The sequence below is a fragment of the Bos mutus genome, chromosome 26 (genome assembly GCF_027580195.1).
Source record: "Bos mutus isolate GX-2022 chromosome 26, NWIPB_WYAK_1.1, whole genome shotgun sequence".
Taxonomy (NCBI): Eukaryota; Metazoa; Chordata; class Mammalia; order Artiodactyla; family Bovidae; genus Bos; species Bos mutus.
The window spans coordinates 20,653,061-20,677,466 of NC_091642.1; the positions used below are offsets into that span (position 1 = coordinate 20,653,061).

The following is a 24,406-nucleotide window of genomic DNA, read 5'->3' on the forward strand; positions in this document are numbered from 1 at the left end:
ATACCTCTGGAACGTGAGGGCCCGGGGAAGCACAGCGTGAAGAAAACACAGCCCCAGACCCAGAGAGTTCTGTAGCAACCTGGTCCTCCCATTTTTCAGCCTCTATTAAGTACCGTAATTAAAGTAACATCTGCCTTCTAATAATAGCTCCTGCCACGGGTAATTACAGCCCTGTCATCCCAGCACAGCCTGTGATGGGTGGAGAGGGGGAGCTTGCGTTTTGTAGGCTTCCCTTTGGTTCTGGGAAGAGCTCAGGCCTTGGCAGGCTCATGCTGGCTGGGGTCACCCAGAGCTGGCTTGAAACCACGGAGCTGCCCTTTCTTACCCCCGTGCCCAGCCCAGCCCCGAAGCAGCAGGACTTTGCCTCACCTCTCCTTCTCCTTCTCCTTCTCCCTCCATGTGCGCCACAGGGACCAAGCCTGAGTTGTCCCCACTCCCTAAAAAGTCTCTCTGCGGTAGTGATAAACCATGGAGGGTGAAGGGTTATGCAGCCCCAGTGAGAGAAAGCAGAGTAGGTCTCAAAAACTATTCCATAAATGAATAATGGTTCCCCTGATGGCTCAGACAGTAAAGAATCTGCCTGCAATGCAGGATACCTGGGTTCAATCCCTGGGTCAGGAAGACCCCCTGGAGAAGGGAATGGCTAACCACTCCAGTACTCTTGCCTGGAGAATCCCATGGACAGAGGAGCCTGGTGGGCTACAGTGCATGAGGTCGCAAAGTCAGACGTGACTGAGTGACTTTGAGAGAGAGGGAGAGAAACAAATAATAACAATAGACAATTCATAATAAGTACCTCCTACTGAAAGAGACTGAGACCTTACATGTACTCATTCATCTAATCCTCAAAATAACCCTACATGGTAGGCGACTACTACATCCCGGATTTATAGGTGAAGAAAACCAGGGAGACAGGTTAAATCAGCAGCTCTTTGTCCCCCAGCCAGCTGGGATTTGAACCCAGGGAGTCAGATTCCACACTCTGTGCTCTTAACCACTGAACCAAAATTGCCTTTCCTTCCACTGTGCTGCCTGAATAGCAGGGCAGCCTGGTCTCCAATTAGGATTCCCTCAGTTCTGACCTTTTTACTGTGTGCTTTCAGGCAATAAGGGGCTTCCTTGGTGGTTCAGTGGTAAAGAACCCACCTGCCAATGCAGGAGACTCAGGTTAGATCCCTGGGTCGGGAAGATCCCCTGGAAAAGGAAATGGCAACCCACTCCAATATTCTTGCCTGGGAAATCCCGTGGACAGGGGAGCCTGGGGTCACAGAAAGAATCGGACACGACTTAGCAACTAAAAATCAAAAACAACTCTGGTAATAAGTCTCTGGGCTTCAGTTTCCTTACCTGGCAAATGCAGAAAACAGTATCATATACCCCTCACCCCCACTGAGATTAAAGAAACAATAGGTCTCAAAGCCAATCGGACACTATCATCAAGCATAAAAGTACAGTCTGTAATAGCCCCAAACCAGAAAAACCCAAACACTCATCAACAGCTGAATGAATAAACAAAATGTGATCCACCCATAAACACAGTGCACTACTCAACGATAAACAATTATCCATACACCCAACAATTGGGATAAATCTCAGAATAACTATTGAGTGAAACAAACCAGGCAACAAGAGTACATACTGTATGATTCCCTTTCTAGAAAATTCTAGAATGCAAACTAATATTTTGTGACACGAAGGAGGGCAGTGGTTACCTGGGGACTGGGGTTGGGAGGGAGGGGTAACAAAGGAGAATCAGGAAATCCAGGGGCGATGAGTATGTTCACTGTCTTGCTTGCAGTGAAGGCTCACAGGTGTATAGGTGTCAAAATTCAGGTTTTATGTGTACTTCATTAACCTCAATTATACCTCAATAGAGCTGTTTTAAAAAATAAAATGAGTTACCATTTTCCTCCAATTGGTTGGTAAAGATTAAAAACTGCTAAGATCCAAAGCTGGCAAGGATGTGGAGAAACCGTACTCTCAAGAACACTGGTATAATCTTTCTGGATAGCGATTTACTGGTAATTATGAAAATGTGAAATGCAAAGATGCATGGACACCCCCCTCTCCCCTGGGCTAGCGTGCTATCCAGCAGGAACCGGTTCACACACAAAGGCGGCAGCACGTGCGGAAGGTGGGAGGTGCCCAGGCAGCAAGAGCGCGGGGCCAGGAGTCAAAGGGCTGTTCATCAGCTCTGCAACCTGCCTCTCATCCTAGATCTCTGGTGGCTCAGTGGTAAAGAAACTGCCTAAAATACAGGAGACGTGGGTTCGATCCCTGGATCGGGAAGATCCCCCGGAGGAGAAAATGGCAACCCACTCCAGTATTCTTGCCTGGGAAATCCCACGGACAGAGGGGCCTGGTGGGCTGCAGTCCGTGGGGGCACAAGAGTCAGACACGACGTAGCGACTAAACCACCAGCATCTCGTTTCTTACCTGTAAAATAGGGCTGAAAATATTACCAACCCCACAGGTGTTTTGTGAGTTCAATGGTAAATGAAAAAAATAAAAGTCTAACTTGTATAGCATTTAAATTAATAATTTTAATTTTTCATAAATAATGTTACTTTGTACTTTCTCACTTATACTGTTCTTTTATTCTTGGCTGCTTAACATTCCTAACATTGGATATCTTACTTAATTTTATATTACAATCCTTAGAAGTAAATACGTAAGAGAAAGGCGTTATTGACTTTAAAGATGGGAAAACAGGAATAAGTTTGTGATATAGTATATACCTGACAGGAAAAACATTTCCTGATAAGAAAAACAAGTCTCTCTGCTCTGGCTCCCAGGGCAGTGCCATTCAAATATACAATACTTTTAGAATGTAAGAATATATTCTGTAGAAATATGTGAAATGTTTGGTTATTGATCAGTGCTAAACTATGATGGAAATCATATTCTACCTAGTATTGTTGTCAATCTAATTTTTAATGGAAAAAAAAATTAAAGACATTCTGAATGTTCACCAGTAGAGAGATGTATCGGTAATGTATGGTACAGCTTTTAAGAAAAAATATTTGCAGTAGTTAAGAAGAATGCATTTGATGTGAAGAGAGCTCTAAGATTCACTGTTAAGGTATAAAAGCAAACTGCATAACATTGTGTGTATAGTTTGATCCTGTTTTTGTGGGAGAAAAACTATCCATGGGTATGACTGTGGTCACCTTCGGAGATGGGGAGAGACTGGAGAGAAGAGAAACAACATTTAATGTTTACTTTATATGGGTGATAAATTTATAATAATCTTTCACACTTTTTATAATAAAAATAAGACATGAATTATAAAGCAGCAGAATTTATTCTTAATTTCTGCCTGTGTCTATCATACAGATTCCAAGCTCCTGGATGCCAAGAGACTTGTGTTCCATTTCTCAGTGCCCCTGCCCCGAGTGCCTCACGCAGTGCCACATTATCCAGGAAGGGCTGCTGGCACCTTTTTCCTGAAAGGCAGCCTTTGCAACTATTTTCCAGAACCCAGGGCCTTCTTGCAATCATCTTAGTTCACTCTAAGGTCAGTACGTATTTCCGTTTTTTTTTTTTTTTTTAATTTTTGTCCTGGGGCATGCTGGATGCTATGTAGCAAACTCCTTCTTCTTCTTCTTTTTTTTTTTTTTTTTAAAAAAAAGGAAGTTTGCTCTTTGCATCTAACTAAATGGCACACTGGAAGACAGAAAAAAAATAAGGGATTTTTATACAGCAGATGAAAAGGAAAAAAGAAAGCTTGATGGAAAGTGTGAGCCTCCATGCTAACTCCCTTGGGGCTCATCGACTTGTTAATGAAGGACCTGCCATGCTGTGATTAGTTGTGTCATGGGCTATAGCGCCATGCTTCTCGTCCATGGGGACTCTCCAGGTAAGAAAACTGGAGTGGGTTGCCATGCCTTCCTCCAGGGGATCTTCTTAACCCAGGGATCAAACCCAGGTCTCCTGCATCGCAGGCAAATTCTTTACCGTCTGAGCCACCAGGGAAGCTCATAAATTCTGAAGTGGGTAGCCTATCCCTTCTCCAGGGGATCTGCCCAACCCAGGGATTGAACCCAAGTCTCCCACATTGCAGGTGGATTCTTTACCAGCTGAGCCACAAGTTCATAAATACTGGAGTGGGTAGCCTGTCCCTTCTCCAGGAGAACTTCCCAACCTAGGAATTGAACAGGGGTCTCCTGCATTGTAGGTGGATTTTTACCAGCTGAGCTCCCAGGGAAGCTGAAGGACCTGCTGTAACTGGAAAAAAAATTCCTGGTTATGACTCGTCTGAGGACACGCAGTCACCAACATGGGAAGGACAGGGACCCAGGGACCCTCTATCAACTATAGAGTGTGTTCTCAGTTGCTCAGTCATGTCCAACTCTTTACAACCCCATGGACTATCCATGGGATTTTTTTGTCAAGAATACTAGATCGGGTTGCCATTTCCTCCTCCAGGGGATCTTCCTGATCTAGAGATTGAACCCACGTCTCCTGCGTTTCCTGCATTGGCTGGTGGATTCTTTTACCTCTGAGCCACCTGGGAAGTCCCCTAAACACAGTCTATTCAGTATCACTGCCTCAGAGAAGCTAGTCCCTCAAAGAGCAAAAAAAAAAAAAAAAAAGCAGCGTTGTTTGGAGAAGTGCTGGGGCCAGCAGGGCATTTCTGTTGACTCTGTGGCAGCTGGTGGGCCGCCACTACCTGGGCTGAATAAGGGCTGTGCGGTTAGGAATAAAACATTTCCTGACAGGAAAAACAAGTCTCTTTGCTCTGGCTCCTAGGGCAGTGCCGTTCAAAGTCTGGCCCCATGAGCTATCTTGGTCTACTATGGGAGACTGAAATTGCAAGAAACTTTAAAGCTGCAGGTTAATCTGGGTGATTGCATCAGACATTAATACTACAACAAAATGACGAACAGCCTTCTCAAGCTCTTAGACATTATTACAGAACTATCGTCCCCTGGAACTGAATTCTCAGGAAGGACTGAGTATCTCACCCACCTAGAGGAATGCTAAGCTCACTGAACACATCCTCTGGTTCCCAGGAAGGCAAAGAAAGGGGCTGTTTCAGCTCCACTTCAGCATCTTCCAGTGACCTCACGTCCAGAGATTTCATTTCTGAGTACCTGGAGTTTTCTGCAAAACATGAGCCGGGACAGAATACCAATGAAACACAACCTGCCTCCAAGAATCCCTGCAATTCTGTTCCTTGCACTGTGTAATGGGAAATAGTCCTGGGGCTGCTTAATAACATGAGACTAGGGCCAGGGCTGCTAATTAGAACCAAAGTGCTAGAATAAAGAGCTTTTACGGCTGCCAAAAGAACGCCACACACAAGAAAACTTGGCAAATCTTTGCACTGGCTCTGTGGGGGATGGGCCTCTGATGCCTTCGGTTGGAATGATCCACACCCGTGCCCCCGATTCAGTATCACTCCATTTCTGCAGGCAGAAGAATCACTGAAGTGCAAAAATTGTGCTGACATCCACAGGAGCACAGAGGCGGGCAGAAGAGGCAATGCCATCCTCACCCCAAGCCTATTGAGCAGTGCTATTAAATATGAACTCCAAACACTGGGGAAGCTAATGAGCGATGAACACCAGTGCATGTCAAGACCTATACTACAACACAGAGGAGGTTCAATCCGAGCAAGGTGAATGGCACTCGCTCCTCCTTTATTCTTGCCTTCTCTAGACACAGCCCAGGCCTCAGCATTGCTCTAGCAACAAGGCAGCTCACGGCAGAGTATCCATGGAGGCTCAGATCCACACAGGTGAAAGAGAGCTCAGGTCAGCTTGACATGGAGGGAAGCCCAGACCACCCGCTCACCAACCAGTTTGTGCCAACCACAGGGCACTGAGTTGAAATATTTATTTTTAAGCCCTTCCTCTCTATTTTCTGCCCTGGACTCTTATCCCCACTTCCTTCAAACTCTGGAATGCCACAGGCTTTCTGCAAAATGAATTTCTAGCTATTTTCATTGGGAGAACACGGAGGGCCACACCTCCCCCCTCCTCCCACAGCTCTTGCTGGATCTTAGTTTCCACTTGGCAGAGAGGACCGGGCTTAGCCTATTTTAAACTCTGTCTTCATGATGTCATAGTGCCAGGCACAGACACAACATCACCTCCAATGGAGGTGGAGGAGATCCCAAGACAAGTCTGGTTTCACCATCAGACCCTGGAGAAAAGTGGGTCTGAGGTGGTGAGAAGGGAAACCAGCCAGGCCCCTTCGTGAGCCCATCATTCTGCCCTCTGCCCATTCCTTTCTCTCCTTTCTTGCCCTCTGAAGCTCTGCCCCCTCACTCAGGCCTCACAAAGTAACGGCCTGGGTGGTCCTCTGTGGCGCAGGCAAGAGAGGCTGCTTGCTGATCCCCAGGAACCAAAGCTCCTTTGATAATCCCAAACACTTGCTAATTTAGTTGTCAGAGTTCATCTGGGCTCCTGTCAAGGCAAAGAAGTACGTCCCATCTGAGTCTGCTTTTCAGAAAATGTGCGATCTCCTACCCAACGTCCCCTACCTAAAAGCTAAGAGCTAACCACTGCCTCAAAGCTCTAGCAGTTTAATCAGGATTTTCAGCTTGCCTCCTGCACCAGCTTTCACACTGGCTGAACCCTGACTTCTGTTGGTTCCAGCCTGCACTTGCCCACACACCGCTCCAGGGAAGCAGTGGTCGGATCAACCCAACCGGCAGAGAAAAAGGGAGGAAAAAGGGAGGTAGTTACCCGGGGTCGACGCTCCTTGGCAAGCCTGGCTTTGGAGGTCGGTTTCAGTGGGGGGGCCGGCTTTCTCCTCCAGGGGGCTGCCTTCACCAGCCCCATCTTCGGGGGTCCCCCTGGCCTTGCAGTCATCGAGAAACGGGCTGGGCTGCCAGGCCCTCTCCTCTGCTGGCTTGGGGGAAGACATTTGCAGAAGTGGAGGGGCCAGACGAACATCTGAGCTCTCTCCTCCCTTTGCGGGCTTCTCGTAGCAATCTGAGCCCTCCAGGGAGAGGCCTGTCTCGCATTCAGCTGGCTTCCGCTCAGCATCCAGATTTAGGCCAGGCATCTCCACGTCCATGTCACTGGGACAGCCCGTTGAAGCAGAAGGCAGTTCTTCGGGCGACTTGAGGCTGATTTCTCCAGCCCCATTCCCGATGGTCTTGACTCCCTCCTTGGCGAAACCTTTGGTAAAGTCCAGGTCTAAGGCAGTTGTCACACAGGGACATATTTCTGCAGAGATTCTGTCCTTCTGGTCTATGGGCACAATCTCTTCTAGTTCTGGGATGTCTGGTTCCATGATAAAATCTTCTTCCTCCCCTACCTCATCCACTGTCACCAGCTCCTCCATGTTCGTGGGGTACCAGCTCTCACCCTCAGCCTCACTTCCACTCTCCGAATCCTGCTCCTGAATAAAAATGCGGATGGACGTCAGAGGGTGGCTGAGGCTTGGTTCTTAGTATTTAACCAGAAGAGGGTGCAAATCGTGACCACAGGGCCCCTCAAACCGGAAAGATGCTGCGCAATCTTACTGCTACCTGGGTAATTAGGAGCTGTAAACCATTCAATCTCTCATCACTGATTCATCCCTAGGATGGGCCTCAAAATAGCACAGGAGTTGGAGTAAGCCCTTAATGCTTAACCCACCAAGTGGCACAAAGAATCTCAACTCCTGGTACATAAACAGGTGTTCAATAAAAAGATAGGGCTTTTTTGTTTGTTTTGTTTTCAGCTGTGGGTAGCTTACATTTTTATTTGGTATTATGGCTTAGAGGTGCTTCTATATCATAGAATCTACATCTCTACCGTAACTGTTAACGCCCATGTAGGATTCCAGTCAAAGGTATTTAGCCTACTTCCTATCGTGAAGCACTCCATAGTGGTGCTTAGCCACTCAGTTGCGTCTGACTCTTTGCAACCCCATGAACTATAGCCGATGGGATTCTCCAGGCAGTAATACTGGAGTGGGTAGCCGTTCCCTTCTCCAAAGGATCTTTCTGACCCAGGGATCAAACCCTGGGTCTCCTGCATTGCAGACAGATTCTTTAACATCTGAGCCACCAGAGAAGCTCCACATACTTCCTATTAATAGATAATAATCTCTGCTCATCTTTTTATGATTAATTTCTAGAAACTTTATTTTTTTAAGTTTTGAGAGAGTTTTTGAATGAATAAGTTATAAGCTCTAAACGCATCACCTTGCTTGCAGGGCATCACTAAATGTAACTGCAGCGAAGCCCTTACAAGGTCCCCCCAAACACCCTCTCCCAGCAAGGGTACAACCCTCCATAGCCACAGTTCACACTTGGCTCCTCCCGAGACTTTCCCTCACGTCCCCAGTGGCCCAGAGGCCCGGCAGCCAGATTTAGGAGATCAGCTTCCAGCCAGTGATACTCATCTCCCTGCCTCTTCTGACTGGAAAGGCATGAAGCTGGCCACGCTCCAAGGACATTTCTTTTTGCTGTGGCAGCCCCAGCCCTGTGACTGGGTTTTTCATTTTAATTAAGTAAAATAATCTTCACAAGCACAGGAGATGTTTGGTTAATCCCAGCGTCAGGGCCTACTGAGGTCAGGGCCCCAGCCTGAGTACCCAAAGCCCCCTTCTGCCTGCAGCCCCTCCCCAGGACCTGCCTATTTTGGGAGTCTGGCTCTGTAGCCTGGAGTCTTTTGTGGGCACATGCTTTCTCTTATGAGCACAGCCAAGTTCCTGAAGATGGAGACAGAGCCCAGGCAGGTGGTAAAGATCTCTTCAATAAAGACTGTGCAAAGGTCCCAGGTGAAGCCATTACTCCAGAAAGTGCTGGCTTCATTCATGGACCCACTGCTGGGGTCTCAGACACATGCCATGCAGCAAGCAGGTCACCCCCAGGCAGCACGGGAAGGCCTATGACTTGGGGAGGCCTGTGACTTGGTGCCCCAGAGCCGTTGTGCCGATGTGGCTACACTGCCAGCATCTGGCACAAACTTTACCTTCCTTGCCCTTCTGTTTTCTGTATCGGAGGACTCTGTTTCCTTCTCTTGTCTGCCCACTGACGGGGGACTCTCTTCCATGCTATCCTGTTCCTCTTTTCCAGCCTTAGCAAAGGAAGCACAGAACAAACCAAATCAATAGTGAACAATGACAGAGGGCACACCAGGAGAAAAAGAACATTATTGAGAACAACTAATGATGCCAGATGCATTTCACACACATCACTTCCTTTATCCTCACAAAATCCCTTGGAGGCAGGGGCTGTTATCGTCTTCTTTTTACAGATGGGGACACTGAGGCTCAGAGAGGTTAAGTAACTTGCTCGAGGTCACACAGACAAACGGAGGCAGAGAGATGTTTCACTAATGTTTTCCCTGAGGACTTTAGGGAGATAGAAATCCTTGGCAAATTGGATACTTTTTGCAGCCATGATATCTGTAGACAGGGTGAATAAAGGGGACAAGGGGAATCTGATCCTGGGGTTCATAACCATCATGGTGACGTCTCATAACAGATCTGTATTAGCCATAAAAAAATCACTTCCAGGCCACTTAGGGTTAGGAAGAGTGTTGTCATCCAATCAGGGCCCCGTCACCTCACTTTTGACTTATGTCTGTCCTAGAGTTATCGCCCCAGCTAGCAATCCTTTCCCACCTTCCTTCCTCCCATCCCTTCCCTCAGATTAAGTCCCTCATGCTAGCACTCATGTCTGGGAAAGTGAACAACTGAAGCAGGTGTTTGCTTTGAGAATTAGGGTCTCTGACCCGCCTTTAAAACAGGGGTCAGCAAACTCCCATCCTCAAGCCAAATCTGACCCAGGGCCTCTTTTCTGTGCAGTCTGTGAACTAAACAATGCTTCTCACATCTCTAAACAGTTGCATGCTAAATGATGATACAAGTACCTACATAATATCCTCAATTTAGCCTACTTGCCCACATGGCCGAAAATAATTACTCTCTGTTTTTTTTGTAGAAAAACATTTGCCAACCCCCATTTTAGAAGCTTGAGGAGAATATTCTCCCATGACTTAAACTTTGGCCACCAAAGCAATGAGTGTTCCCGGATGTTCTTGGGAGCAAGCTGCATTTTCTCGACAACTCTGGCTGAGGTTGGCTCAAAGTAAACCACTCTCGCTCTGATTTCTTACGAGCAGACACACCTCTCTTTGCTGACAAGGAGCCAGCCTGGCTGGGAGCTCAGGGCTGACGGGTTTAACTAGATATGACCAGACAGGGAAAGACAGTTGAAATCCTCAAGTCTTTGCTCTTTCCAGTGTTTGCAGCAGAATCTCTGCTCTAGCCTTCTGAGCTGACCTGAGCTGAAAGCAGCTCCAAATGCCTTTTTAGCCCTCAGAACCCAGAGCTTCTACCAACAGGGGGCCACTTTTCTTTATTTTTCCTGAATAAATTACCCACTGCCCTCTCTTGTCAAAATAAACAGCCTGTACCCTTCCCAGGCAGTTTCTGCAGCCACATATCCAGATCAACACAGTAAAGAGACTCCCTCCAGTTCTAGCTGGGAGAGGCAGGGACAACCCAGCCTCTGGAAAGCCCCTCGCCAGAAGGACCTCCTGCCCTTCATCCCTGCAGGCAAAGGCCACACCGCAGTGCCTTTCAGGGCATCCCTAGACCTGGGACCATTTCCAGGTGACAGCAGCTTACAGGGAACAGACAAAGGCAACCAATGCCCTCGCGCCCCACCCCATCCCCACCCACCAGCTTAGGGAGCAAAGTATTAGGTCCTGACTATTGCAGGCAGTGCTGTCACCACAGGGCTGGGGTCACTGCTAAACCACCTACTAACTGGTCTCCCCTTCTGCTCGGCAGCCTCCTCCCAAGTGTGTTCTCCCCAAGGTCCTCGGGAATGACGATTCCAAAATGTAAAAACAATTATATCCTCCCTGCACCTTCCTGCCTGAATGCTTCATTTCCTTCCCCTAGAACTTAGGATAAAGACAAAACCCCTCAACCTGCCTGTAAGGCTCTACATGATGCAGTCTCTCGTTGACACATCAGCCTCACCTCCCACCATTCTATCCCTGGCTCTCTCTGCTCCAGCAACACTGGTCTCCAGCCACAGGGCCTTTGCACATGATATTCCCTCTGTCTGTTCTCCTTCCTTTTGACCCAATAAATACCCACCATTCCTTTCAATCTCAACAGGCACATCCTAACCCAGGAAAGCCTCTGGTTTGTTAAAGGCACTGATAGCACTGCATCCTCCACCTCCTTAACACTTAACACTTATACTCATCTGTTCAATGAAGGAATTATTTTATGAGCGTGTTTTTCACGAGACCATGAGCTCCGTGCAATTAAGAGTCATTTTAGCTTTGACTCACAGCTGCAGCCCTAGTGCTAGATGCTCCATGAATATGAGAATGGAGACTGGTAGGAGAGGGTGAAGTGAGTAATAAGAACACACCTGCCACCCAGCATGCATGGATCTCTCTCTAGGCTTTGAACTGAGCATGAGTTCTTTTGATATTTCTCTCTCCTGTGGATTATGTATACTGGGGGCTGTATTCTGGGGACGCCTGGGGCTCCACCTGACCTACAGACATGTTTTGTTTTACATAATTTCTAAAACATGGGAAATTTCATACAGATATCTGCATCTGGACTTTGGTCTTGCCTTAAAAAAGGGAAATCAGACACAGGGTATGTATGCCTGCACGGCAGCCATAGAGTGGACCTGAGAAATGGCTGACCCAATATACAGGCATTTCCTCCTTGGTCCACCACATTCCCAGTTTTCCTCTCTGGCTTCAGTCATGCTACCTGGTCTGTGTCACCTGTCTGGTTTCCCTGCCCTAGGCATCTGGGTCTGTAAACCTTGGTGCCCCTGCCAGGAAAAGTGGAGGAGAGCCTCTTTCCCATGTTGTCCTATTCACTGCCTTGTCTTCTTTCTTTCTCTTTTGGTCTCATGGTCAGGGCTGAGCCTATGTCTGGCTGTGGCCTCCCACAAACACTGAGCAGTGCATACAATGGCTTTGCCAGCACGGGCACTCCCTTCAGACTCTCCCAGGGTTTCCCTGAGCACAATCTTGTTAAAAGTCTTACAGCAGCCTTGTGATCACACCCATTTCACAAAGGAGAAAACTGAGGCCAAAAGAACAGGGTGTGACCTAGTTCTCAAAAGCCAGGCTTCTGCCTCCAGAGTCTGGACTCAGTCATTCATTCCTTTTACAAATACTTATTGAACACCCACTCTGTGCCAAACCCTAATCCAGGAATTAGGGGGGACTGGCAGTGACACAAATTCCTGCCCTCATTGAGCTCACAAGGGGGTTGGGGTGGGGGAGGGCTGGGAGGGAGAGGAGACCCTATACAAAATAAAAACATTAGGAGATAGATGAGAAGGAGACAGATGCCACTAAGAAAAAGAAAGCAGGGAAGGATGGGAAGTGGGTTGGGATGTTGTGATTTTATGCAGTGACCAAGAATAAACTTTGGAGATTGTGACAACGAATAAAGACACAGGAGCTGAGGAGGGAGCCATGTGGATGTCAGCAGGGGAGGAGCTTCCGGGGAGGGGCTCCCAGGCAGGGGAATGCCCTGTGGTGGGCTTTTCATATCATAAGAAAGGGAGGGACCCTGTCCTTAGCCTTCATTCCCCAAGTTCAGTTGCTGCCTGTTCTCTGGCTCCTGGGGCAACCCTATAGGTTGTAGGCTGTTCTCAAGATGGTGATGAGAGTTTAACATCAGTGGGTCACAAGGAGGACTGAAGTCCTGCAGCAGATGGTGAGCCCCGGATGAGGCATTTGGATGGAAGGCGCCAGCCAACTGCTGAGCATTTTTATTCCAGTGGAAGGAAACACAATGTCTGGAGAAACACACCAAGCCCTGGGCACCCAGTATAACTTAGCGGGGGGTGGTGGCTTCTCCTTCACCACCTCTCATCAAAGCCCAACGCTGGTGGATGCTCTGGCAGGAGAAAGGACGGAGCAGACCAAAGGTCTAATCTACCCTGGCAGAGTGTGTGGGTGCAAACACTTCAGGGCAGCTCCACCCTGGACAAACAGACAAAATCCAACAGAAGGCCTCTGCATCAAGTCCTTGCCGAACTTCTAGTAAAGGCAGGAGGGTGCCGTGGGACTTAGAGCCAGATCAATGACTGGGTGTCATTCCAGTTCTACCATCTCCTGACCGTGTGTCCTTGGGCAACTAACGTAAGCTCTCTGGGCCTCATCCACAGTAATGATAGTATTATTACTAGTATTTCTTCGTAGGGTTGCTGCGAGGATTAAGAGTTGAGATAACATGGTTAGCACAGTGTCTGGCACAGAGTACACATTCAGTAAGCATTTCATTCATTCCATAAGTGTTAATTATCCTTATTAGTCTTCTCCCCTGGGACCTGCCTCTCCTTACCTGGGGGAAAGGGATTCCATCCTTACCTCATTCTCTGCCATCCTTTCTTTTCTGTCATCAGCTCCTTCTTGGTCTCGATCAGATCTCTTGGCTCTGTTTTTCTCACTCTGTTTGGACTTGGTGCCCTTGGGCTCCAGTCCGTCTTCTCTGCCCGCGTCGTCGGTGTGGGGGTGCCTGCCTTCTCGCAGCCTGGCCTCATCTTTCCTCCTGGACCTCCCCGGAGCATCCTGCTGCGGCTTCAGGTACTTGTCCGATTTACCCTTGGACTCTTTCCGGTGGTAGCCGTCTTCCCGGCTTTTGTAGCCGGACGCGGAGTGGAGCGGGTTGGGGGACCCAGACCTCGGGTGCTTTTCTCTGTAGCCCCTCCCCGCTTCCAGTCGCTCGTCTAACTCGGCTTTGTCTAGTTGCCGGGGGTAGTGCTTGCGATCATGCGCCCACGTGTCCGTCCTATCCCTCTTGTCCTCCCCGTTCTCCCTCCTGGCGTAGGGAGAGTGCTCCCACGAGTCCCGGCCGTTGCCCCAGTCGGCCCGGGAAGGGCCCGGGGGGCTGTGAGAAGAGCTGCAGGAGGTGAAGCTCGGAGTGTGGGACCTCGGGGACAGCGACCGGCTCACTGGACTTCGAGATCGCGGCCTTTCTGGGGCGTACCTGTGAGGGGGTGGCAAAGGAGCCACTTTAGAATCTGTGGCACCCACAGGTCCCCCCACCCTGGCCAGATACACCCCATCTCTGCAACAGAACCACGGTGCACGTGACCCCACCCGGCCATGCGCTCTTACCACCACTGTGCACAGCGCCCAGAGTGGTCCTGGAGCAAGCTCTGCCTCCCTCCGCCCTCAGGGAGGGATTTTCCCTGGGCGCAATGCTGGCTGCCCTCTGCTTCTTTCCTCATAATGCTCCTGGGAATGGGGATGAATAATTGGGCTGGTTTGGCTCAGCCACATCTCCTCTTGGAAATGAGCTACACTCAGGAAGCAGGAGACTGTCCCAGGGAAGAGGGTGGAGTTTGGGGTCTGGCAAGGTTGCTCTGGTCCAGCCTGGTGGGAGAGGCTGCCTAACCTGGGGTTCTATCAGCCGACCTCTTGACTAGGAGACTGAAGTCACCCCTACACCTGGCCTCCACTGAAGTAAAGGCCGCCTCTTGGCCTCCATTTTTCTAGGACGGCATTTGGGGTTGGAAGAGTCCTTAGAGCTCTGACCTGCTCATGTATCAGATGATGAAACAGAAATCCAGAAAAGGACCTGAGCCTATCTAGGGTTCAGAGCAAGACTTCCTGGTCACCTGCCCTCGGGTCTCTACCACAGAACTGCAGGGGCATGTTGCAGCTTCACACGTGTCTTTAAAAAACTCAAACAGCCAAAATATTTGAAACAAACAAAAATCCCAACCCTGAACAGCTGCAAACATAGACACACACACACACATACACACACACGGTTGTTATTAAACAGGTCAGTTGAGTCATCCACCCAATATTCTAAAAGGATGGGGAACTTCCATTTGGTTTCCCAATACAGGAAAACCACGCAGTCCTCACTGACCAGGAGACAAGAGATGTGGCTCCCTGGGACCAGCTTTGGCCTCCTCTGGGGATACAGCCTGGGCTGGGCCCTCTGCAGCAAGGTTAGAGCGCCACCTGTGGCAGCTCTGGGTAAAACCCACAGAATGAGCAGGCCAGCTGCCGCTCCGCTTTCTGCACAGCGGCCTCCGCAGGGACGGTCTTCACTCTGCAGGGTGCTGACAGTGGTGAACTTGCAGCCGCAGCCTGGCAGAGTCACAGCTTCAGTTGGGAGAAATGAGGTGGACAACTGAAGGGACTCCATGTTGAGTGAGTGACCGGTCAAGTCACAGACGTTTCTGCACCTACATTCAGCTCAAGAAAAATCAGGGATTGTCTCTAAACAGAAGACATACACATACACATACCACACTCACAGCCCACATACACCCACACCACACATATCACACAAACACACACACAGACCCCACAGATACACCACATGTACAACACACATACACCCACACCACACACACACAACACACACCAGACACCACACACAACGCTCTACACATATCAAACACATGTACAACACAACACACACAATACAACCATGTAACACAAACAAAATACACACACTGCACATAACCATAAGGCATACAACATACCACATACACAATACAACCACACAATACACAGCAAACACAACACACATATGCCACACACACTTTCAGGCCATTTTAGCAGAGTGTACCCTTGGCCCTAAGAGTCATGTATCAGCAGACCCTCTCCTATATGCCTTTACAACAAAGGAGGAGCAGCTGAGAAGAAGCTGAGCGTCTTGAATTTTTCTGAAGTTTAACCTGAGTACTCGACTGGACTCACGTATTCCATCGGACACAAAGTGTAATGCCCAGAAAAAGCTGATGGACAGGATGAGGCAAGGGCAGGGCACAGAATGACTCAAGTACCCCAAGAAAGGGGAGGATGTTCCAATGACCCAGAATCTGCCCTGAGACCAAGGCCGGGCCTCACCTTTCTGCTTCCCGGAACATGTCCCTCTCCCTCTGGGAATGGATGTCCTGGATGATGGCAGCCACGGTCTTCCCAGGTTTCTAGGCAAAGTCAGAGGGTCACTGTCAGACCTGAGAGGGCCTTGCAAACACCAGAGGGAAGCAGCTAGGACTTGGGTTCATTGCCCCACCCACCAAAGGGGGAAAAGAGCCTCCTTAGGGGGAGAAAGTTTAATCCAGAGGATGAGAAGTATGAGCGTAATGCTGAACAGTGCGGGGCTGAGTGGTCCAGGGCACATGGCATCCATTAAGCTGGGAAGGAAGAAGTCTGAGGCTCACTATCCAGGTGCAGGGGGGAAAGCAGCATTTGTTACTACCCACCTCCCTCCAAAATAAAAGAAAATATCTAATATGTGAAAGAAACAAAAGGAAAGAGGGAGGGAGGGGAAGAGGTGTTACAACTTAGAAAGAGACTTGAAGATCAGAGAATGCAGCCCCCACATTTTACATCTGAGGAAACTGAAACCCAGAGACATCAAGGCAGAGTTCTGCCTGGCACGGCTCCAGTCACCAGCCCCGCTGTGTTCTAGGGGGACCTCTGGAGTTCTGTTGGGTTAAGGAACACATTTACAGAGATGGTTAGGACTTGACAACCGGCATTTTAACTCCAAGGTCCTTTCCACGCCCCCACGCTTCCAGCAGCTCCTGACTACAGCATGGTTCTTTTAGTGGGTCATTTAGTGCTAAATGGAAATCTGCAAGGTGGGCAGTGCAGGCTGTGAGCCAGGTTTCACAGTTGAGGATACAAGCACCCAAGGCTCCACCCTTCCAGAAGTCACCATATGGTGACTGTGCCAGGACAGGACCAACCCAGCCCCCAAATCCCAACCAAAGCCCTTTCCTAAAGCCAGAGTGGACAAACAACAAGAAAACAATAAAAATAAGTGGTTAAAAATGAAATTCATGAGCACAGAAGGATGGAAGCATTTTGCAAAAGACTACACAGAATTCGTCCATTCAATTAAAATGGATGGAGCAGGGTAAATTTATGCTTTGTGATTTATATCCCCAAAATTGTTGTTGTTGTTCAGTCGCTAAGTCATATCCAACTCTTTGTGACCCCATGGACTGCATCGCACCAGCCTCCTCTGTCCTCCACTATCTCCTGGAGTTTGCTCAAATTCACGTCCACTGAATTGCAGATGCTATCTAACCATCTCATCCTCTGCCGTCCCTATAATACTGATGTTTAAAAAAGACTTAGAAAACCCTCAGTCTATAATGTCAATTTTTGACAAACAATTTTCTTGGGAAATGTAATTAACTGTTCTTTATATCCTTATTTTTTTTCCCCTATATATTGGGTTGGCCAAAAAGTGTGTTTAAATGCAAATAAACTTTTTGGCCAGCCCAACAATTAACATGAAATCTTAGAGCCTATATGGATGTCAGGTATCATCAAACACCTCATCTTATAGGTGTGAGACCCAGGCCCCAAGATACGAAGTGAGCTCCATGATGAGCTGGATGCATAGCCACTGATCTGTGTTACTGCTGCCATTGAGGGTTGTGCTAAGGAATAAGAAAGGGAGGAGAGAATGAAGGAGGAGGCTCCTGTGGGTTCAGAGGAGAGGTCAGAGCTAGGACTTAGGGGAGGGATGTAAAATGTTCAAGCCAGGGAAGGGTCACTTGTCAACTTGAAACACAAGAGAAGAGAAGAGAAGTCAGTGATCGCTACCACTGTGGCTATGAAGGAGGAGGGGGAGGTCAAAAGCCAGACCATCCCTATTCAATAAAACGGTCAGGAACTAGCACAGGTCAGGATACCCACCTGAGAGCAGGCCTTGCAGTTTTGGCAAATGATCCCTTTCATCAGACCACAGCTATAAAGGTGGCCCCTCTATAAGCCTATGGAAGTGTCACTTATGAGTACCCAGATCACCCAGGCTCTGCACAGGCAACCAGCACCCTAACTGCTTAGACTGGATCAGAAGCCGGCAACCCAAGGCCAAGAAGGGAAGGAGCTGGGGCTGTGGGCCTGCATGGAGAAGAAGGCTCCTGCCAGGGTGCCTCCTTCCACCCCACTGCAGACCACCTGTCCTCCTGCCTGGGTTGTTGGTAGAACGAGAAGGTTGATCTGAACCTACTGAGTGGCCTTCTTCCTGACTGCCCCCGTCTTGGACCACAAAGTGAAAGTTGCCTCCTGCATCATCACAGGAGAGGCCAGCCTGGGATGGCTGGTCCTTAGGAGACCCGCAGCATCACTGCCTCCATGTGGGCCAGCCTGGGAAAGCCCTTGAGAGCCCTCAAGGCCAAGAGCAGGGACGTGGGACAAGATCTGCTGGCACCAGGCAGGCCCAAATCTGTCCTCACCCTGCCAAGCTGGAACAGCCCAAGGTTAATGAATGTGCCCCCACACCAGGTGAAATGTACCATGGCAACTTTTCACAGCATCCAAATTCCCTGAGGAGGCTGGATCAGGGACTTTCTGGAGCAAAAAGAGTCCCCAGGGTCCCCAACACCTTTCTTCTGCCTTCTGGAACCTCAAGTCCTTGTGATTGTCCCTCCAGTCCGGACCCAGAAAAGCCTGGGGTGAGAGGAGGGGCCTGGTCAGGGAGCAGCTGAGGTTCTGTAGGCTACCCAGGGCAGCATCAGGGTGGGCTTGAGACCTACAGGGAGGGGCAGGTCAGGCCAGTGGCACAGCCAGAGGCATTCGAGGAGCTCTCGCACCCTACTGACCTCCATCATCACAGACAACAGTCCCTCAGGCCCTCCTCTTTCTGGATGCCTTGCTGATGAGAGGGCAGAGCTGGCCAGTCAGGCACCACAGATAAAAACATCCTCAATGGCCCAATGCAATCCCCTGGGGGTCAGAGAGGTGCTTCTAGAGTTCTCTGGGGGCTAGAAGAGCCTCTTCTGGGCTTAAATATTTCCTTGCCCTTATTTTCTCAACCACAGAACAGCTTCGTGAGGCCACCGTCAGCCCAGAGCCCCCTGAATTTGCTTTTATTCAGGTGGCGTGGCTGGGTGAAGCAGGGAATGGGCTTGTTGACCAGTAGCAGCACTGGGCCCCTCATGGAACGACGAGTTTCACGGCACGATGACTGGCTGGAGAGGTGGGTTGCAGAGAAAGGCCACAACAATCTGCAAATACTATTTGCTGGAGATGGTGGTCACAGGCACCGTGACTCCCCGCTCTGAGGACCGGAGGTCAGTTCCTCTATTTTAAGTGATAATTCCAAACTGTTGGCACTCTCTGGCCCAAACACCCTGCCAGCTGCCATCTGAGAAGGAGTCAGAAGTGGCCAAAGGCTTTCAAATAACAGAATCAACTTTTCACAACTCTAAGAAAATCCTCTCTCAACCTTCCTCTTCAGGCCTGGCCTCATTATCTTGTGGTTAAAGGTATAAAGGAAGCAGGTAAAAGAAAGCCATAATCACTGCAGAGGAGTGGAAAAAGAAGAGGATGGAGTAGGTGTGTGATGATGTTTGGATATACCTTTTTATTGTAGAATACTTCAAACACACACAGAAGTGGACAGGATGGTATATTAACACACACACACCAATGGTGAATCCACTTCCACTGTCAACCAGCCCCCAGGGGACCATTTACAATGCTCTCTGTCGACACATCTTGCTGCTTTAAGGCAAGAGTGAGATTCCAAACCCCATACAGTCCCAGGGAAGTATGATCTCACAGGGAGTCTCCGTGGATGGAGAATCTCCACCCAGGAAGAGCAGCCCAGCCCTGCTGCCAGCTGGCAGGGTCACCTGGGGTCATGGCTTGTTGCCTGTGAGAGACTCACCTTCTCTACCTATAAAGGTGAGATAATGAGGCCCACCTGGCATCCACTGAGAGCCTCGGGGCAGAGAGCGCTGTCCTGATAGAGGTCATGGAGTGCTGGGCCAGCATAAAAGAAGCCGCTAGAGAGTTTCGTGCCTCCTGACCCCTCCTGGGCTGTTTCATTTGTCTCAAGAGCCTTAAGAAGATGCTGACACCTTGCAGATGAGCCCTGAACTTGTCAGAGCCACAGACTGTCACAGCATCCCTGATTATTTCTGTATCACTGTGCTTTCCAGATTCTACATCTCTTCTCACCCACCTCCTGCCCAGAAGCCCCCTCTCTGTTCAGTTGCCTCATCCTTCAAGGCTCTACTCAGGAATCTCTCCCTTCTTGACACAACCAAGTCATACTGCCTTTTGCCACTGATCTTCTAGGAACTTGGAACGGATGCACTCAGGTTTAAATCATGAGATGAGCTTCTCTGCCCAGTGAGATGGCAAACTTTCCCCCAAGTGAGGACCTCTCTCATGTTCACTGTTGCTCTTGGCACCACATCTTACATGGAAAAGACCCTCAGTCGTCATTACTGATTTATTCTCCTTAACCAAGACATCATGGATCACTCACAAGACTGCTTCCCAGGGCCAAAGACCGTCCCTGTGGGTAGGAAGATGGCAAGACCAGTGGCTCTGAAAACAGGCCCACTGTTCCCAAACCACCTTGGAGCCTCAGTCCCACCCCAGGCTACCTGATGAGAGTCTCTGGCCAAGAGGACTTGACACTTCCCTGACAGTTCTCTGATGGAGTGACTGGAACACACAGCTTTCAACTATTGCAGGTTCCCTCCTACATGTGAGATACTGTGATTCTGGAGAAGTCTCTACAGAATAATCAGTCTTCTCATGCAGGTCTGCAGGAAGGAAAACACTCACTTTTTATCATTCTTTCAGATTTTCTCACTCATTTCACATGTTTGTAGGACACCTATTGTGTGAAAGTTTCTGTCCCAAATGCCCTGAGGAAGAGAATCTCGGCCACAAAGAGTGAGACAAGATTACCAACATGAGGAAATATTTGAGAGGAGAGGAGAAATGCCTTAAAAAAAATCTCTCCTTCTTCTTCCACTTTGTCTGGTGAGCAAAAGGTAAAATTACAGGAGAAAGACCAATCAAAATCTCCCCTACCTCTGCAAGCCCTGGTGGGACCCCACGTGGTGGCCCTTTGGCCCAGAGACACATATGGACACGGTGCTTTCTTTGCTGTCTGCCTCCCCAGGAACCATCCCCTGTCTCCAGCCTGCTCCCAGGATGCAGCAGGTGACATGTTCTGACCAATCACACCACAGCTACAGGGACTGGCTCAGGGAAGTGCATGTATCAGAGAGACTTCCCTGGTACCACTAGGAAAAACTCTGGCTTTCTCTTGGTGAAGGAAAATGGGAGGCTGAAGAGCCAAAGATGCTGGAGTCACTGAAGCCATCACGCCACCTAGAGGGGAGAGCCGGGGGCTGTCAGGGGCCATCCCAGGGAGACCCCAACAAGGCCAAGGGAACAGAAACCGAGTCCTAAATCCAGCTATGCCTGCAACCCAGGGCTACTCTTGTTTTTTTTCGGTTCCATGAGCCAATAAATTATTTTATTTACATTTGCGAGTATGCTTTAATGGAGATAAATTTCTGTTGCTTGCAGAGAAAGTCCAAGCTGATTCATGTCAACATGGGAACCATAATACACCCGTTACTATGTAATTGAAACATGCTCTAAAATGCTTTCACGTAGAGGCAGTGTGACTACTTGGGGAGCACAAAATCCTCGCTAAAGGTCAGGATCACTGTGTTCTGGCCACTTAGAGTGTGCTACAAGGACCAGAAACATTGACATCTCCTGGGAGCGTGTGAGAAATGCAGAATCACAGCCCTGACCCAGACCTACTGAATCAGAAATTTCAACAAGATCCACAAGTCATGTGTACGCACACTGAAGTTTGAGAAGCTCTGTTAGAATACTATCTCTGCTCCTTAATGACTGGATGACTGTAAGCAAATTATCTGATTTCTCTTTTATTTTTTTCACATGGACAACGGAGATCATAAAAACACAATATGGAGATGCACACAGAGTGCAAAACCAAAACAGTCCTAAGATACAATCATGACTCTTCCAGTAACTATGATCTTGGGCCAGTTACTAAACTTCTGTGAGGCTCAGTTTCCTTGTCTGTAGAAATGATAATAATACCTGTCTGACAGGACTGATGTCAGGATCACAGTAGATAATATCTTAAAGTGCTTAGCACATTACTTGACCCAGGACTCAATTAAAGGTACATATTCTCATTATTATTGTTGTACTATTTTAATTACTGTTATTATCCACCCTACACACGTCACAGGGGAGGTTGATTGTGAGACTCAAGGCGACCACGTGTAAAAAAAAAAAATGCTTAAAACCAAAGAACACAAGGTATAGTCCTTTACTGATCTGGAACCTGAGGTTCACAGAGGTTAAGCGATTTGTCCAAGGTCATCAAAGCTGGAAGGGGTAGAGCCTAGGCTGGTGCTACTACCCCCAATCTGGGGTAGGTCACATGGTTGTTGATGGTTCTGTGTCTCCATGCTCTTCCTCCCACCAGCCTGTGAGTTCCTCTACAGACTCGCTGCCACCATATTCATGGCCCAGTTCCCACTCACAATGAGCACTCAGTGAACATTAGCTGAATGCAAACTTTAATCATCTGACCCATTTAACCCACCACAAAAGACCTCCCTGGATAAGGGACCTCGGTGCCTTGGTACTTTAAGAAGCAGAGGACTGCAGTTAATCCTAACTAGAGCCTTATGACGACATCTCATTTGGAGACCAAAGCTCCACTGGGAATTCAGTGCAGAAATTCAATTCTAGCCCCCAGGGCAGAACCAGGGAGAACAAGAACTTTGGGTACAGAATGGGGCAGGATCTTTTACTTGTCTGAGAAAAGCAACAGGCTTTCATGAGCTGGGAAAAGAATGCCAGGTTCTGCCTGAAGCTGAACTGTTGGCAAAGGAACTTCAGAAGCAATAATGCAAGCAAAGCAGAATCAGGACCTTGGCAGCTGGTTGACGTATTACCAATCTACATATGTAGACTTGTCAGAAAGCTTGTCCTAGCTAGAAACAGCTGCTTAGCCTTTGTGTTCTGATTTAAGCCTTGAAGGCTGACTAAGGGCTCCAAGTCTTGAGCAAAATGGACCCTCAGTAAATGTGGAATGAGCTGAAGTGAACTGGAAAATCCCTATTAAATAGGACAGTAGAAAGTACAAAATAAAAAGTTAGATTTAACCAAAAATATGGCATTAATTATAACAAATCCAAATGGACTCAGTGCTCCAGTCAAGAGAACTCCTGCAAACCAATAGGAAGATACAATCTAAACCAAATGCATGGACAAATGACTTCAAAATTTCCCACCAGAGAAGATCTAGGTGGAATAACCAACAAACACATACAAAATTGCTCAGCCTCAATTAATACGGAAAATAAAAAATAAAGCCATGATAAACCATCACACTCTTTCCCAGAGGGGCAAAAAAGTTGGACAAGACGAAGAATTAGCAAGAAGGGGAGCTGATGAAAACTCTCAGACACTATTAGTAGGAATGCGGCTGCTGCTGCTGCTGCTGCTAAGTGGCTTCAGTCGTGTCCGACTCTGTGCGACCCCATAGACGGCAGCCCACCAGGCTCCCCCGTCCCTGGGATTCTCCAGGCAAGAACACTGGAGTGGGTTGCCATTTCCTCCTCCAATGCATGAAAGTGAAAAGTGAAAGTGAAGTCACTCAGTCGTGTCCGACTCTTAGCGACCCCATGGATTGCAGCCCACCAGGCTCCTCTGCCCGTGGGATTTTCCAGGCAAGAGTACTGGAGTAGGGTGCCATTGCCTGCTCCGAGTAGGAATGCTATCATCTAGCAAAGCTGAGGGTAAGCATGCCTGGTGATCCAGCAATTCTAGGTACGTAGTTCCCCTAATTATATACTCATGTACATACATGGGTACTGAAATAGCATGTTTGAAAATGTTCACAGTAGCTCTGTCCCTACTACCCTAAAACTGGAAATAACCCAAATGTCCATCAACAGTGGAATGGATAAACAAATCTATACTCATACAATGGAAATTTACATAGCAGTGAAAATAGACACATCCAACATAGATGGCAAAATGTTGAATGAAAGAATCCAGTATGATTCCATTCACAAAAAACTCAAAAATAGGCAAAACTAAACTACAATGTTAAGAAAGGCATGGAGAGGAAGTAAATAATAAATGGAAAAGTAAGGAAATGATTATCTTTAGTCAGGAAAGTGGAAAGAAGAGTTGAACATAAAAAGGGACTCATGGGAGTTTCTGGGTGCTGTCTGTGTCCTATTTCTTGACTTTGGTGGTGGTTTTACGGGGTTTAAGGAAGTTTACCATCATTACTTTTTCAGCTGTACAATACAAAATTAGTATTTTTTTTTTGTTATACTTCACAATAAAACAAAAAAGAAAGGAAAAAAGAAAGGTAGAACAAGCTAAAACAAAGACAAAAGCCCTGTCTGGAATGACCTCAGTTCAATCCTGAGTTTGGACAATGGCCAACTCAGTCATGTGCTGCTTAGAAGAATTTCTATGGACCTTAAGGCATAAATGGGGGCCTCCCTCATGGCTCAGCTGGTAAAGAATCTGCCTGCAATATGGGAGACCTGGGTTCCATCCCTGGGTTGGGAAGAGCCCCTGGAGAAGGGAACGGCTACCGACGCCAGTATTCTAGCCTGGAGAATTCCATGGACTGTAAAGTCCAT

At 48.3% G+C, this 24,406-nt stretch overlaps 1 protein-coding gene across 3 annotated transcripts in view; it reads right to left on the reverse strand.

The window, feature by feature from the left end:
* RBM20 (RNA binding motif protein 20) overlaps positions 1-24,406 on the reverse strand; it is a 196,748-nt gene that overhangs the window by 10,127 nt on the left and 162,215 nt on the right. For 2 of the 3 annotated variants that reach the window (XM_070363308.1, XM_070363310.1), the window contains exons 8-13: positions 15,825-15,904; positions 14,070-14,189; positions 13,320-13,938; positions 8,919-9,023; positions 6,696-7,356; positions 4,972-5,106 (exon numbers count right to left, since the gene is read on the reverse strand). In XM_070363308.1, the coding sequence (XP_070219409.1) occupies positions 4,972-5,106; positions 6,696-7,356; positions 8,919-9,023; positions 13,320-13,938; positions 14,070-14,189; positions 15,825-15,904 (1,720 nt within the window). The remainder of the gene's footprint in view (positions 1-4,971; positions 5,107-6,695; positions 7,357-8,918; positions 9,024-13,319; positions 13,939-14,069; positions 14,190-15,824; positions 15,905-24,406) is intronic. The other variant, XM_005894760.3, reaches the window with a different exon arrangement.